The 15,740-nt window shown below is 43.2% G+C and overlaps 1 protein-coding gene across 4 annotated transcripts in view; it reads right to left on the bottom strand.

Annotated features, from left to right (window-relative positions):
- Nucleotides 1-15,740, bottom strand: part of RIPOR2 (RHO family interacting cell polarization regulator 2) — a 215,122-nt gene that overhangs the window by 112,298 nt on the left and 87,084 nt on the right. For 2 of the 4 annotated variants that reach the window (XM_067006652.1, XM_067006656.1), the window contains exon 1: nt 716-866. The exons of the other annotated variants lie outside the window; for them this stretch is intronic. In XM_067006652.1, the coding sequence (XP_066862753.1) occupies nt 716-815 (100 nt within the window). In that variant the 5' untranslated portion in view covers nt 816-866. Of the gene's footprint in view, nt 1-715; nt 867-15,740 lie in introns of those variants that run through there. 4 annotated transcript variants of the gene reach the window in all.

The following is a 15,740-nucleotide window of genomic DNA, read 5'->3' as shown; positions in this document are numbered from 1 at the left end:
TTAGACAGTTCCAAATTCTTGAAAAGCTCTTGCCTACAGCCCAACCTCATAGGCAGCATTTGATTACAAGGCATCTGTAGATTACAAGATTAGCCATTTCAAATTGCAACCCTTACAGTCAAATCCCACAACACCGGTCTACCTGGGGAAACCTAAGTGGTGCAGTTGATGTCAGAAGCTAGCATGGCTGCTGCCTCCCAGCCTGAAAGAAGAGGAACAGGGAAAGGCAACCGAGAGAGAGTTGGGGTGCCAAATAAGTCCACGGAAGAGTGGAGAGGGCAAGACCCAAAGGCAGAGAGAGAAAAGAAGGAGAGGTGGGGAGTGCAGAGCAAAGCAATGTGGCACCGTGGTGCACATTCCCCAGCCCATCTGTCCAGCTGCTGCCCTGCAGTCCAGCTGTGTGCTGAGCACAGAGACAGACTTATTTCCTTAAGGTGTTAGACAAGAGAGCACAGAAGAGGGACAAGGGGAAATTTTAGTACTATTTTCTACCTTAAACTAAACCTCTGGTCATGACTTAAAAAAAAAAATTTTACTTGGAGGAACCATTCAGTTCCCTTGTCCCGGGTTTATGCAGTGTACTTCTTGGGTGCCACCCCATCCAGGATGCTTTCAAAGTCCTCAAGTCCCTTACCCAAGCCGGGCCACAGTTTCCAACAGTGTCAAAGCTAAGCAAAGTAGATCAGAAAGGCTCCTGCCAGAATGACGTGTTTACCTTCACCAAAAACATCATCCTCTTCATCCATCAGGAGCTCCTTGGAGTCTAGATACTGCATCTTGGAGCCGGCAGTCAGCGTGTGCAGCGGCCTCAGCATCTACCCTGCCCCCAGAGGCGACTTCCTTTTCCCAGGTTGGCTAAGCGCCCCGAGAGGGCAGAGTCAGCTTCTGCCCTCGAGAAAGCAGCTTCATTCATATGAACAGGCTTCGTGAGCCTTTTGAAGAGTGCATTCCAGGTGGGGTAATTTTCACCACTGAGAAGAAAGAATTTTTTTCTTTTTTTTTCTTTTTGGAAGGGGGCTGCAGATCCGGTTGGAGCTGAACAGAGATAGCGCTTAAAGTCTGAGGGCAATGAATTCTATTTCAAAGCGACAGCTTTCATATTTTCTTAAAGAGGAAGGTGGCCGTTTAACTTTCTTATGGATTTGAACACAATGGGTAGTGTTGAAAGAGAGGGGGTTCACATTTCTCCTATCTTGGTTTTGCTTCAATGACAATTTATCTGAAAGGAAAGCAAGCCACTATGCTAGACCCAGGCAGGCATCTGGAGGGACAGAGCTTTTCTTTCACTCAGTAACAGGTGCATTTTTCTTTCTTTGCAAACCCCTGGCATTTGAGGATTAGAACATTTCTAACACTCAAACAAAATTTAATGCACATCTAGGCTCTTACTGACTCAATTAATCTATGGTTAATAAGTGGATAAATCGTTTGGGTCAGACGACTTCCATTTCATAATACTCACTCAGTATGATACTTCAGACTTATCACTAAAGCAGAAAGGAGAAAATGTAACTCAGAAGGTAGTTCCTCCCAGAGGGAGGACTAACCACTGAGCTGTCACGTCAGTACCAGTGGTTGGCATCACCATATTGAAACACCCAAAGTGTGCTAAATTCTGTATGGCAGTTCAAACACAAATCTCTGAGTGATACTGCAACTTCACTTGGGGTTTCCCAGCCCTCTACCTTGTGTTATAGACATCTCAGGCATCAGAAGCTTGGAAAATGCAAATGGAGATGATGGTAGGGAGTTGTTGGCCCAAGGTGTTTATTTCTGGCAACCTTATTTATTGAGTAGGGTTTAAAAAATATGTACATATATTAATAGACTGTTTTTTAGAGCAGTTTCAGGTTCACAGCAAAATTGAGAGGAAGTAATAGAGGTTCCCCGTAACACCCTGCCCCCCCACACACATATAGCCTCCCCCATTATCAACACCCCGAACCCCCGAGTGGTACATTTCTTACAACTGATGAACCTACACTGATACATTATTATCACCCAGAATCCAAGGTTGACATTAGTCCAAGGTGCATTCTTGGTGTTGTATATTCTATGGACTTGGACAAATACATAATGACATGTATCCACCATTATAGTTTCATACAAAGTACTTTCTCTGCCCTAAAAATCCTCTGTGCTTCGCCTGTTTATCCGCCCCCACCACAACCCCTGGCAACCACTGGGGCTACTCTTCGTTGTGGTGCGCAGGCTTCTCATTGCGGTGGCTTCTCTTGTTGCGGAGCACAGGCTCAGTAGTTGTGGCTCACAGGCTGTAGATCGCAGGCTTAGTAGCTGTGGCCCACGGGCTTAGCTGCTCCGCGGCATGTGGGATCTTCCCGGACCAGAGCTCAAACCCGTGTCCCCTGAGCTGGCAGGTGGATTCTTAACCACTGCACCACCAGGGAAGTCCCAACCACTGATTTTTTTACTGTCTCCATAGTTCTGCCTGTTCCAGAATGTCATAGTTGGAATCATATACAAGGTAGACTTTTCAGATTGGCTTCTTTCACTTAGTAGTATGCATGTAAGTTTCCTCCTTGTCTTTTCATGGTTTGATAGCTCATTTCTTCTTAATTTTGAATAATATTCCATTGTCTGGATGTAACACAGTTTATCTGTTCACCTACAGAAGGATATCTTGGTTCCTTCCAAGTTTGGGCAATTATGAATAAAGCTGGTATAAACATCCATGTGCAGGTTTTTGTGTGGACATAAATTTTCACCTCCTTTGAGTGCATAAAAAGGAGGGTGATTACTTGATGGTATGGTGAAAGTAGGTGAAGTTTTGTATGAAACTGCCAAACTGTCTTCCAAAGTGGCTGTATCATTTTGGATCCCCACCACTAATGAGTGAAAGGTCCTGCTGCTCCGCGTCCTTGCCAGCATTTGGTGTCCTGGATTTTGGCCATTCTAATAGGTGTGTAGTGGTATCTCGGATTACTAAGTGCTTTTGAAGAGACTCCTGGTGCTACGTTCCAAGCTAAGAACTATCCCCTCCTCCCTTAACCGTATCCTTGAAATTACACCAGCTCCTCCCAGGGGAGAGTCTGGAAAGTGGAGCTGGAGAAGCCCAGCTGTGAGAAAGGATGTGTACAGAGGAATTCTAGAGTCAGTTGATCATGAAGGGTTATTTGAGCGCCAGCAGTGGGCTTACCCCTGTGCTGGGCGCTGTGGGGTTTCCAGAGACGATATGTAGTCTGGGGCCTGTTGGAACCTCCAATTGCTCTCAACCAGGCTTTAGACCATCCTTAGGGGAGAGTTTGGAAATGGTGAGTGTTTTCGGTTGTACAATGACTGGGGGTATGACTGATATTTAATGTCTTGGTAACCTTCCTGTAATGCATGGGACAGTGGCTCGAGAGGCATTTAGTGTCCAGCCCTAAAGGCCAATAGTGCCCTTACCCCCTTGAGAAATACCCTGAGAGGCAGACAGCTGGAGTTGAAGCCTTCCTCTAGATTGCCTTTGCTCCCCTCCTTTCTGACCCTTCCACCACCATCCCCCACCCCAATTCCCACTCAAATGACTTTTCTGATCAAGGGTTGTGCTTAATTATCTAAATTAAATTAATTTAAATGGGCCTGAACTGGAGGATGGTGAAGCCACTATGGAATATAGTATGGGGGTTCTTCAAAAAATTAAAAATAGAATTACCATATGACCCAGCAAGCCTACTCCTGGGCATACATCCCCAAAATTTGAAAGCAAGATCTTGAATTGATGCTTGCATTGCCATGTTCATTGCAGCATTATTCACAATAGTCAAGATGTAAAAGTCATCTAAATGTCCATCAGTGGGTGAATGGATAAAGAAAATGTGGCATATAGATACAATGGAATATCATTCAGCATTAAAAAAAGAAGGAAATCCTGTTATATGCTATAACATGGATGAATCTTAAGGACATTATGCTAAATGCAATAAGCCAATCACGAAAAGACCAATACTGTATGAATCCCCTTATATAATGTATCTAAAGTAGTCAAATTCGTAGAACAGCAAGGAGAATGGTGGTTGCTGGGGGCTGGGGGGAGAGGAAAATGGGAAGTTGTTCAATTGGTATAGAGATTCAGTCATGCAAGATGAAAAAGTTCTAGAGATCTGTTGTACAACAATGTGCATATTGTGGACTTAAAATGTGGACTTAAAAATTGTTAAGAAGGGGCTTCCCTGGTGGCGCAGTGGTTGAGAATCCGCCTGCCGATGCAGGGGATATGGGTTCGTGCCCCGGTCCGGGAAGATCCCACATGCCGCGGAGCAGCTGGGCCCGTGAGCCATGGCCGCTGAGCTTGCGCGTCCGGAGCCTGTGCCCCGCAACGGGAGAGGCCACAACAGTGAGAGGCCCGCGTACCACAAAAAAAAAAAAAAAAAAAAAAAAAAAAAAAAAAAAAAAAATTGTTAAGAGGGTAAATCTATGTTATGTGGTTTTTTTTTTTTTTACTATATACAAACAAAACAAAACCAAAAAATGGTCCCAAATGTAGGAAATTTGCACGCAGACCCGAGCTCCATTTGTTGTGGCTGGGATGAGAGGTTAGGTATCAATTCTGATGATCACTACGTTTCTCACCCATGGTCCTGTGCCTTTTAATCTGCATAACTGCACAAGGTGGGTGTTATCTCATTTTATAGCTAAAGCGGTGGGACTCTGAGAGCTTAAATAACTTTCCTAAGAGCACATAGGTAGCGAGCGGCAGATTGCACTAACTCTAAAGCTCACCCCATTACCTATCATCTAAACAGCTTTATGGAGTGACTGCCAATGACATGGGTCACCAGAGCATCCCTGTGGCTCCTGGGGACCTGCACTGCCTCCATTTCTCCCCACCCCAGAACCACCAGGTTAGCGTAGTAACCCTGGGGTCCCTAGCCATTCCACTTCGGCAAGTGAACATAACCTCGCGAGGCCTACCTCCTTATCTTCAAATGGAGAAAATAAAATCTCCCTGTTAAGGTCTTAATTGTGTCCCTCCCCCATCCACAACCGAAGTCCATATGTTGATGTCCTAACCCCCAGTACCTCAGAATGTGACCTTATTTGGAAATAGGATAATTGCAGATGTAATCGGTTAAGATGAAGTCATACTTGAATAGGATGGGCCCCCTAAAAATCCAGTTGTCCTTATAAAAAGGGGAGATTTGGACACACACAGGGAGAACACCATGTGAAGATGAAGGCACAGATCTAGAAATCAAGGAATGCCAAAGATTGCCAGCAAACCACCAGAAGCTATGGAACAGATTCTGCCTCACCTTCTTCAGAAGGAACCAACCCTACTGACACCTTAATCGCAGCCTTCTAGCCTCCAAAACTATGAAACAATAAATCTCGGTTATTTAAGCCACCCAGCTTGGGGTGCTTCGTTATGGGAGCCCTAGCAAGCTAATACACCTCCTCATTTGGCTTGTTTTGAGGATTACAAAGGATAATTCACGTAAAGGAACTGACATAGCGCATGGCACACCATACATACCCAATTGTAATTATCTAAATTAAATCACAGGGCAGTTTAGGGCCATTTCTTGGGCTGAGGCCTCAGTGTGGGTGGAGAGTAAGCAGCCGCCATGCTCAGCACAAAATCTCAATAACCCTTTGGACATTCTCCTCAGTCTCTTCTCCAACTTAGATTTTTTTTTTTTTTTTTTTTTTTCTGGGTACGCGGGCCTCTCACTGTTGTGGCCTCTCCCGTTGTGGAGCACAGGCTCCGGATGCGCAGGCTCAGCGGCCATGGCTCACGAGCCCAGCCGCTCCGCAGCATGTGGGATCTTCCCGGACCGGGGCACGAACCCGTGTCCCCTGCATCGGCAGGCGGATTCTCAACCACTGAGAATCTAGGGAAGCCCCTAGATTTTTTAAATAGACAGCTAAGAATCTTAGAGAACAAGTCATAAATGCCACTAAGAATGCCTTGAGATCAGCATTATAGAAAACATGTTCCTTGCTCCCAAAGTTCACAATCACCTTACAAAGAGAAGGCATACATGCATGACGTGTTGGCTAAGGGGGAAAATGAATGACCTACGGATGCATGCATCCATACGGATCCACTCCAGAAACATCATGTTAACTAAGAAAGTCTCATACAAATATAAATAATATGAGTTGACTTATATAAATCACAAAAATGGGCAAAAGGAAAAAATATATAAATAACAGCTAAATTGACAAAAACAGATTAACAGGAGAAGAGGCATACAAATTTTATTAACGTTTGTATAATGCCTGGGGGCTTCACAGAAAAGAAGTGAAAATCACAAAGAAGTGGTTAGACTTGGGGGCTATATACTATTTTAACGAAGAGTGATAAGTTGTGGAGAAGTGACTAGACAAAGAAAGGCCGGGAGGTTTGGACTCTTAGGGGTAGTGACTTGTGGGAAGGAGACTAAGAAATGTATGACAGATAAGGGTTGCTTAATAAGATATGTTATACAGAGACACTGAAGTGTAAGGAGTTGATGCACCTTTGCCAGCTTGAAGATGGAGGGGGTCCCATGCAAGGACCAAAGAGCAGCATCTAGGAGCAAACAGTGACCCCCTAGCTGACAGCCAACAAGGTAACAGGCACTTTAATCTTACAGCTGCAAGAAGATGAGTTTTGCCAACAACCTGAATGAATTTGGAAGTAACTTCTTCCCCAGAGCCCCACCCAGCTGATATTTTGTTTTCAGTCTTGTGATACCCAGAGCAGAGTACTCAGTTAAGCCTAACCTACAGAACTGTGAATTAATAAATAGGTGCTGTTCTAAAAGAAAAAAAAATGTTATGCAGACTCATCTCATCTCTGGTGATAAAAGTGGCCTTCAGTTGATAAAGAGTCATTTTCCTCTTCCTGGTATGGGAGAGGGGAACACTTTTACAAAGAGAAATTTATGCCCTGTGTCTGCTATTTCTGAATTGCCTTCAGCTAAAAATAATCCTAATGCCAATGTGCCATATTTTGGGGTGGCGTATTCTGATCCTCTTCAAATCCATACTAGAAAAGTAAGACTAAAGCTAGGGAAACTCAGTGCTCAGAGCTAGGCAAGTCAGTGAGGTGGAGTTAAGGGGGTGTAGGTTATAGAGAGTAGTTTTGACTAAGCAGTGAGAGATGAGTCTGGAACAATGACTAAAGGACTTTGCATTTCAGTGATTGAGGCAAACAGCTGATACTTGGATTTGAGGAAGAGAACAAAAGTAAGGAGGAACCGGTGTGAGCCAACTATTTTAATAAAAGGCTGATTTGTGATAACCTGGCCTAAGTTTAACAACAGAACTCACCAAGGTCAAAAGCACAGGAACATGGCAAAGCTTTTATACTCTGAACAGTTGGTATCCACCTTGTGCTATACCAGGTATGCAAATATGCAAGGTCTAGTCCTCGCTTTGAGGAGCTTTACTTGCCCATTCCTGTGTTCATTCATTTACTCATTCATTCATTCATCCATCCATCCATCCATCTATCTATGTGAAAAATGATAATGAATGCCTACTATATTTCAGGCACAGTGGGAAACAAGTAAGTATATAAATGACTGTGCTTGTGTTGTGTTGAATATGTGAAAATCAACAGGGTGATATTATTTTGTGGTATGAGAATTTGTTATAATGATTGGCTATTGATTAATTTTAAACATCTCTGCATGGTTTGCTGTTTTGAAAAAAATTACCGCCTGCGAAGTGCTTAGAGGAGGAAGTCACACTGATGGGAAGATGTCATCATCCAATGTGGGCTTTCATTTCAATAGAGGATGGGCTTCACAACCTTCTCTCTGTACCCATTTCTGGAGAATTTCCCACTCCCTCCAGAAAGTATTTCTAAATACATAATTTTCAGATACAAAAACTTCAGAGCAGGGAGAAGAATCTGAAATAATTAGGGGTATTAGAAACTAAAAGGAGAACAAAGTAGGAAAGAGGAATTGAAACTGTGAGGAGTGTTTGGAATCAAGAAAGAAAAAGAAGGTAAAAATACCACAGAGCCAGAAATAGGTTTATCTTTGGGTAACTTTGCCTGTAAAAATGCACATAAAATGTGTCTAACTGCAGAATGCCATGGACAAGGAGCTGAGACTAAAGGAACATGATTTTGTTGTTGTTGTTTTTTTTTTGCTGACAAAACAAGAGACTTTATTGCAAGGGGCACCCGGATGGAGAGCAGGAGGATAAGGGAACCCAGGAGGACTGCTCTGCCACGTGGCTCGAGGTCTCGGGTTTTATAGTGATGGGATTAGTTTCAGGTTGTCTCTGGCCAATCATTCTGACTCAGAGTCCTTTCTGGTGGCGAGTGGAACCGCTCAGCCAAGATGGATTCCAGCGAGGAGGATCTTGGGAGGTTGGTAGGACATGTGGACTGGCGTCTCCTCTCTCCTTTTGACCTTTCCCTTATTCTTCTGTTTGGTGGTGGCTTGTTAGTTCCATGTTCTAAAGGAACATGATTTTAATGGTGTTCCTGTTTTCACATTACAAGAGGAGACACCCACGTCATGGGATTACAGCTCTCCCAGAGGCTTCGGAAGTCTTCCTGTTCACCTTCCCCCATTTTAGGGGTATCTTTCAACTGTAGAAGCCACACTCAAGGTCACTTACTACAGGTGCTGAGGAAGGCTGAAGAACAGGCTGACCAAAGCTCTGGATGGATTTGCCTCCCCAGCTCTGTCGTAGCCTTCAAAACCAAGAGCGTACAATATAGTGAAACCAGCAGACTGGTAGTCACTGGAGTGGCTAGAGAATGGGTTTGGAGCTTCTTTAAAGCCCCTTTCCCAGAAAATTGTCATGATTTGACCTGTCTTTGGGTTCCCTGGAAGCCCCCATTTACAAGGCTGTCTTTATTTAACTTGACTCAGTGCTGCCCGAGTGAAGAGCCTCTTCCCTGGGCCTGCTTGCTGAAAACAATCAGAAGCAATTGGTGAATAACTAAGCTGCCTAGGGCAGTGGTAAGAATTGGGAGCAAACAGTAGGTGAACAAAAATCCTAAAAAAAAAAGAGCTGAGGAAACAGATGGCCACAGGGAGCTCTGACATGTTCCTGGGAATCCAGAAGGCCGAACATGTGTAGGGCTGTGTGCATGACCAGGCTGTGCACCTGCTTAGAAGAGACCTGCAAAGGCCATAAATTCTCACCTCTGTCTAATCTTGAGGCTCCGCAGAAGCAGGAAGTGAATGTTAAGGCAAACTTATAAAGTGTCTAGCTGAGTGTTGAAGGTGTGTCCCAGCTTACATACAGAGTCACTTAGCAAAAGCTAAGACTCATTGTTTCCAAGCATCTAAAGAAATCTCTGTCCAACGTTAGCTGACTGCTAAGTAACTAAGCAGAGATTTCAGTGTTCACAAATGACAAAGAATACAGACTTCACAGAACTAGTTCAGAAAAGTCACTAAACAACAATAAAAACCCCTAGGGAAGGGGGAGAATCTGATTTCCAAAGTTCCCATATAATATTAAATAAATTGTCCAGTTTTCAACAAAAAATTGAGACATGCAAAGAAACAAGAAAGTATGGTCCATAAAACAAAACAAAACCAATCAATAGAAACTGTCCCTGAAGAAGCCCAGATGTTAGACTTGCTAGGACAAAGACTTTAAATCATCTATTTAAAATGTATTCAAACAACTAAAGGAAACTAAATATGAGAAGAATGTCTCATGATGGAGAATATCAACATGAAGATATTGTCTGCAGAAAACAAAAAACACTAACGCAAAAAGATATATGTACCCCCATGTTCATGGCTGTGTTATTTACAATAGTCAAGATATGGGAACAACCTTAGTGCACATCAATGGATGAATGGATAAAGAAGACGTGGTATATATACACAATGGAATACTACTCAGCTATAATAAAAGAATGAAATCTTGTCCTTTGTCAACAACATGGACGAATCTAGAGGGTATGATGCAAAATGTCAGACAGAGAAAGACAAATACTGTATGATTTCACTTACATGTGGTATCTAAAAAAACAAAGCAGATAAACAAACAAAACAAAATAGAAACAGACTCACAGATACAGCGTAAAAACTGGTGGTTGCCAGAGGTGGGCAACTGGAGTGGGGGGATGGGCAAAAGAGGTGAAGGGGATTAAGAGGCACACACTCCCAGTTATCAAATAAATAAGTCATGGGGATGTAATATACAGAAGAGGGAATATATTCAATAATATCATAATAACTTAAGATGGTGACAGATGGTAACTAGACTTATCGCGGTAATCATCTCATAATGTATATAAATGTCGAATCACTATGTTGTGTACCTGAAATTAATATAACATTGTATGTCAACTGTACCTCAACAAAAAATGAAAGCCATATGTATACATATTTTTTTTTCTGACAGAGAGATATGATAGAATGATCGAAAAAGAGTTTCAAATAATATTAATAATGTAATAATATTACATTATTATATTAATGTAATAAAAATACATTACATTATAAAAAGGGAAGTTGTCCCAAACTTGGGCTGAAGTCAAACTTTGTGGTGTGATTGGAACAGCAGTACCTTCTGGGATGTATCTAACATTCTTAATAAAATGTACCATCAGTTTCCTGATAGATTTTCATTAGTTAAGAGTCTTTCTGGAATATCGATTTATCCTACCTGCCTAACTTATAGCCTTATATTGAGCTAAGATATTGACGATACTAAACTAGAAATTTGTTTTTTAAAAGTCCAATATGTTAATGATCATCTAAATTACATAAATTGCATCCTTTGTAAATTTTAAAACTTATAATAAAAATTTTTAGATATACAAAGGTACATAGTTTCCCAAAATTTACTTTGGGTTTCAAAAACTAGACAGTTAAAGACCCCTGGTACAGATCCCGCGTTGAGTGGAGCAGGACTGCAGCAGGCCCTGTAGGACCTGGGACCATGATCGGGTGTCCCATATGGAAGCTGGGGCCCATGGCATCTGGGCATCTGCAGAGGGAAGGCCTGGCAGCTCCATCCCTTTACACGTACTAGCTTTATGGGTTGTGACCCATTCATCTCTTGACCGGTTTCTTCTTCGCCTCAGAATTTCTTCCCCTCAAGGATAGCAACAAAAGTTAGGAGTTGAAATTTGGGACTTGCTATGTTCTGATTTTGGCCAAATGTTTTTGAAAATTCTTCCCAGTGTGGCTTCTCTTTAATAGATATGTCTCAGTGACCCCTGACTATACAGAGGATGGAAAAACAATCCGGGGAAAGAGATCTTTCAGAGACAACATTCAAAGAAGGAAGAAAGGGAGGGAGAGAGGGAAGGAGGGAGGGGAGAGAAAGAAAAGGAAAGCATGAGGCTAAGGGCAGAACATTTCTCTTTTGGAAGGAAAATACTTCCAGATTGCATTTTTTTTTTTTTTTTTTAAAAGGTTCTAGGGGAAGATATCCAGAACACTCCTTGATTTGAAATTTTAGCCGTCCTGGAATTTCAGAAATCCGGCTCTGGGTGCTGTATGAACACTACAGGGCAGAGTTGGGCCCTGGATAAACCCTTGACATGCTTAAACTCTGATTCCCAAGTTCCTGGCTCACCTTAGATAAGCTTCAAACCTGCTTTGTCAGGCACCCAGAAAGACCTAATGCACTGAGTTATTTGGATGGAGAAAATGGAGAATTATAGATGAAGAAATCATGATTCCTCCTTTGTTCCTCTGCAGGCTCCTTTCTCCTTTAACGTTTTGTTTTGAAGTGTAAATCACAATCAAGAGGATCAGTGAAAACAGAGCATGGAGTAAAAGGAAAGACAATGCAATGCACCCCATCTACCAATTAAGGGCACAGTCCTGCCCAGGAGGGACTAAGTTCCCATCTCCTAACTCTGGCTTTCCAATGTTCCCAATCTACCAGCCCAATGGTGGCTTTTAAGCTTTTCCCTCTAAAGAAGTGGAGTAGCAACAGCTGCTTCCCTCCCCTCCCTGAAAACATAGCAGCAAGCTGGTAGAGGAAGAGGGTGATGTAGCTCTGCCGCTTTACAGTTCAATGAGCAGCCTTGAACTTCAGTGGGAAAAGGGGGGGCTATGGTTTCGTCTCTGCCCTCAAACTAAAAGGAAAAGCTAGCTGAAAGAGAAGGAGGAGAAGATGGAGAGAGAGAGGAAGGGGGAGGGGGAGAGGGAAGAAGATGAGAAGAGAAGAAACAGAAGAAAGAGAGAGAAAAGGAAAAAAGGAGGAGGAAGAAGAGAAGGAGAAGAAAAAGCTGCTTTGATTCTAAACACAATACTTGACCACGGCCATAACCGGAAGCAGTGAGGGGATGAGCTTAGCTTCCTCTCAAAGGTGGCTCTCTCTGTCTCTCTCAAATTATTGCACATGGGAATGTGGAGTTATTGAACAGTCTGCATATTGTTTAAAATTTCCCTTTTAATTGTGAGTTCAGGTTGCCCATGGAGAAACTGTGTTATGACCAAGGGATCTTTATTTTTAGGCACTGGACTCCCCTTTCCTCTTCTCTCTGCCATGCTCCCTCTGGTTCCTGCTCTCTGATCTCTTTTCAGCTGACAGGTGTGAAAAACCATCTATGGTTTGTTTGGTCTCTGCACAGCTGTGTCAATCCCTCTTACTTACCTCTTCAACATAAGACCAATTTTTTGTTTCTTTTCCTAAAGCCGTATCAGGTGTGTTAACAGGTTGAAAAGTGCCACCCATCCTCTCTGAGACCACAAACAGAGCTGAATCAATGAACCTAGACTCATAAACAAGGGCGTAGACCAGAGAATGTGATGAGACCAGAGGAGGAGAAAGAAAGCAAGAAGATAAAAGCACCGCAGCTTCAAGTGCTAGGTGAGCAGAAAGCAGCCAGCCCTTCAAAAAACAGGAATCAAAAACCGAAACACAAACCTCATGAAACTGTCATGAGGGGGAAGGTTTTGAGAGTCCTTTCTACTGCAGATTTTAGAGACTTCTTCCATTACCCCGAGGTACCCTAGAGCTATAAACCCAAATCCTTAAAAGTTCAGCCTCACGGTATAGGGTCTAAGGGAAGGGTCTCGGTGGAAAGGGTCTCTGTGCTCCTCAGGTAACCTCACATTCAGCTTTTGTGAGGTGGTTCAGTTGGGCCAGCTTTCCGGTCATTCCATCAGCAAAGAAGCAAGCAAATTTGGAGAAAATGGGTCAGGGGTAAAGGAAGGTGAGTGGGTGGGCTTCTTCCAGCATGGACTTGGCAGAAGCCAAAGGCAGTGTAAATGTCAACTTCCCATCTTCTAATATCATGGAAACCCGGGGTGGTGATGGGGCAGGGGCCTCCCGAACCACCTTGAGGTGGAAGAGAGGCCCCAGAGGTCAGAAGTAGGTTAGCAAGAGCTCAGGAGGACAGGTCTTCTTTGCCCTCGATGAGGGGAGGGATGGGGGGAGGGTGTGACCTAGTGTCACAACCTGCACATGCAACCAGCTGCCTGTTTCATCCACATGGCTCGGTCGTTATGTATAGAATCCTATACATGTCCCTGATGTTCGTACGGAACAGGGTGTTCTTGGTCCCGGAAGAGCACCTAGTAGTGTTTCTTTCACTGGACAGAATCTAATAAAAGCTTTTTGCAAAAGTAATGAACTATTATTGATTATAGATATTATCTGATAATAATAATTCTGTTAAGTTCCTGTTTGGACCAGGTAACTCTATGAGGGGAGAAAGTTGATACTGCGCACATTAAAAGCAAGATTCTTTCTTTTGTTTTCCTCCCTCTCTCCCCTCCCACAATCCTTTCCTCACCCTCAGGAAAATTTGGGCCCTGCCTTGGCTTCTGCACACCCCTAGGATCTCACGGTTTCCTTTGCGATGAGAATTTTAATAGCAACGAAGGCACTTTTCTCCTAAGGAATTTAGGAGCGTCTGTTGCTTGTTCTTCTGAGTTCCCTATGCGGTAAGAAAGGGAGTTCAGTATGACTGTCCTCAAGTTATTGATGGGGAGATTTAGGACAAAGGAGCTATAGATGCACGGGCAGCAGGGCACCCGTGACGCGGCACAGTCGCCAGAGCGAGTCAAAAAGCTCTCAAAGAGCAAGTGCGTCAGGATTGTGAAAGCCGTGCCAGAGAAGTTTTTCAGGGATGGCTGAACTGCTCCATATACATGAAAAGAAAATATATGCATGCAAAAAAAGCCCCAAAGTGGAGATACGTAACAGGCAAAGGGCACAGGGGTGAGTGAGTAGGGTTTGCTGCACTGGGGCTCATTTCTCAAATCTTTCATTTTCGGTGCTGAACTCTGAACAGAGCGCAAGCATATGACTTGAAGCTGCAGGATCTAGGTCATATTTATTTGTTTTTAAACCAGGCTGTCCTGCTAGACTTGGAGATTCCCAGAAGGCAAAGGTCAAGCAAGACCTTGGCATCTTCATTTCAAGCCCAGTGGGAACCAGCGCTCCACAGACATTTTCTAAATGAATAAGTAATGAATTCCCTGAAGTTCTCTAATCTCATTGTGATCAGAGATTTTAAAAGGTTCCTATTAACTGGTGGAATGACACCTGGGCGAGCAGCAGGTGGTCACCAGGTCACCTGCTGGTGTTAGGATGGTTGGGAACACAGCTTTGCCTGTGAGTGAACTTTATCCCACTTCCAAATACAGGGTGGAAGCGGAAACATCACACAGGGCCTGATTCGGTTTTTAATCTTTAGAAGGATCTGTGTTGCCTTCCAGGTACTGCAGACCCCTCTGCAGGTACTGCAGAGAGGGACTGACAGATATTGTCTCATGTAAATTAATCAGCTAATCCATGAGTTTTACAGTTAAATCGATGTCTTTACACAATGTTATCTGTCAACTCCTGGAGGAGATATCTTCCAATTTTATTGACAAAGGTGAGACTTCCATAAAAGGATCCCTCAGTGGTGTTTAATAAGGAAATCCAAAGCAAGCTGTTTATAACTATAATAAATGTTTCTCTACCACTTTGCCCCAGGCATCTGCCCCTGTAGTTCTTTTTCCTGGTTCCTCTCCTCTTTTTAACGCCCTAAAAGAAAACTATATAACAGACTCAATAGAAACATTAAAAACTGGTATAAGGGAAATTTCATGATAAGGCACGTTATGAAGGTTTGGTGAGAAAAAGTTCAGACCTTCCTTCCTTCTCGCATTTTCTGGATAAGATTTTCACTGGTCCTTAACACAGAGGACTTCAGTAGTAATATCTAGTTCCCTTTTCTTTGTACTCACTGGGATAGATGGCACATGTGAACGGAACTTGTGGTAAAAATAACCTTGCCACAAAAGGACTCCACCCCTGCTTACCTTCCGCTGGATCTATTGTAAATATGTGGTGAGTGGTAAACGTGGAGTTTCCTGCAGTGTGCATTGCCACACCACTATCTCCAGTAGAATGAGCTAGAATGGAAAATGTACGCCTCTTTTGAAATGTGATGAAGCAACATTGAATTCAGAAATAGGATGACTACATTTTCTGTACTATATTGCACTCTTTTGCACAATACGAAAGAACACAACGTGAGAAACCTACAAAAGAAGGAAATAGAACAATTTAGGTTGTTGGCTGGGCAGGCTGCAAGGAAAAGAGCAGAATATGAAATACCCCACCTAGCTAACATCCTCTTGTGGGTGTTACTCCTGCCTCCAAGGCTCTGCAACTTTCCCCTCATCCATTATTCTTTCCCATCATCCATCTGTCCATCTATCCATCCATCCACCCAACATTTGGGCACCCTGCCATTCTAGCTGCTGGGAATACAGACTATCAGTGACATGCTGCAAAAGTTAAAGAACTAGCTTCTGGTGGGGGAGATGATTTGCAGTGTTTGTTGATTTTTATAGTGTAAATAC

The sequence above is a fragment of the Kogia breviceps genome, chromosome 10 (genome assembly GCF_026419965.1).
Source record: "Kogia breviceps isolate mKogBre1 chromosome 10, mKogBre1 haplotype 1, whole genome shotgun sequence".
NCBI classification, from domain to species: Eukaryota; Metazoa; Chordata; class Mammalia; order Artiodactyla; family Physeteridae; genus Kogia; species Kogia breviceps.
Note: the sequence above shows the minus strand (reverse complement) of the source record. Positions and strands in the feature narration are given on the sequence as shown.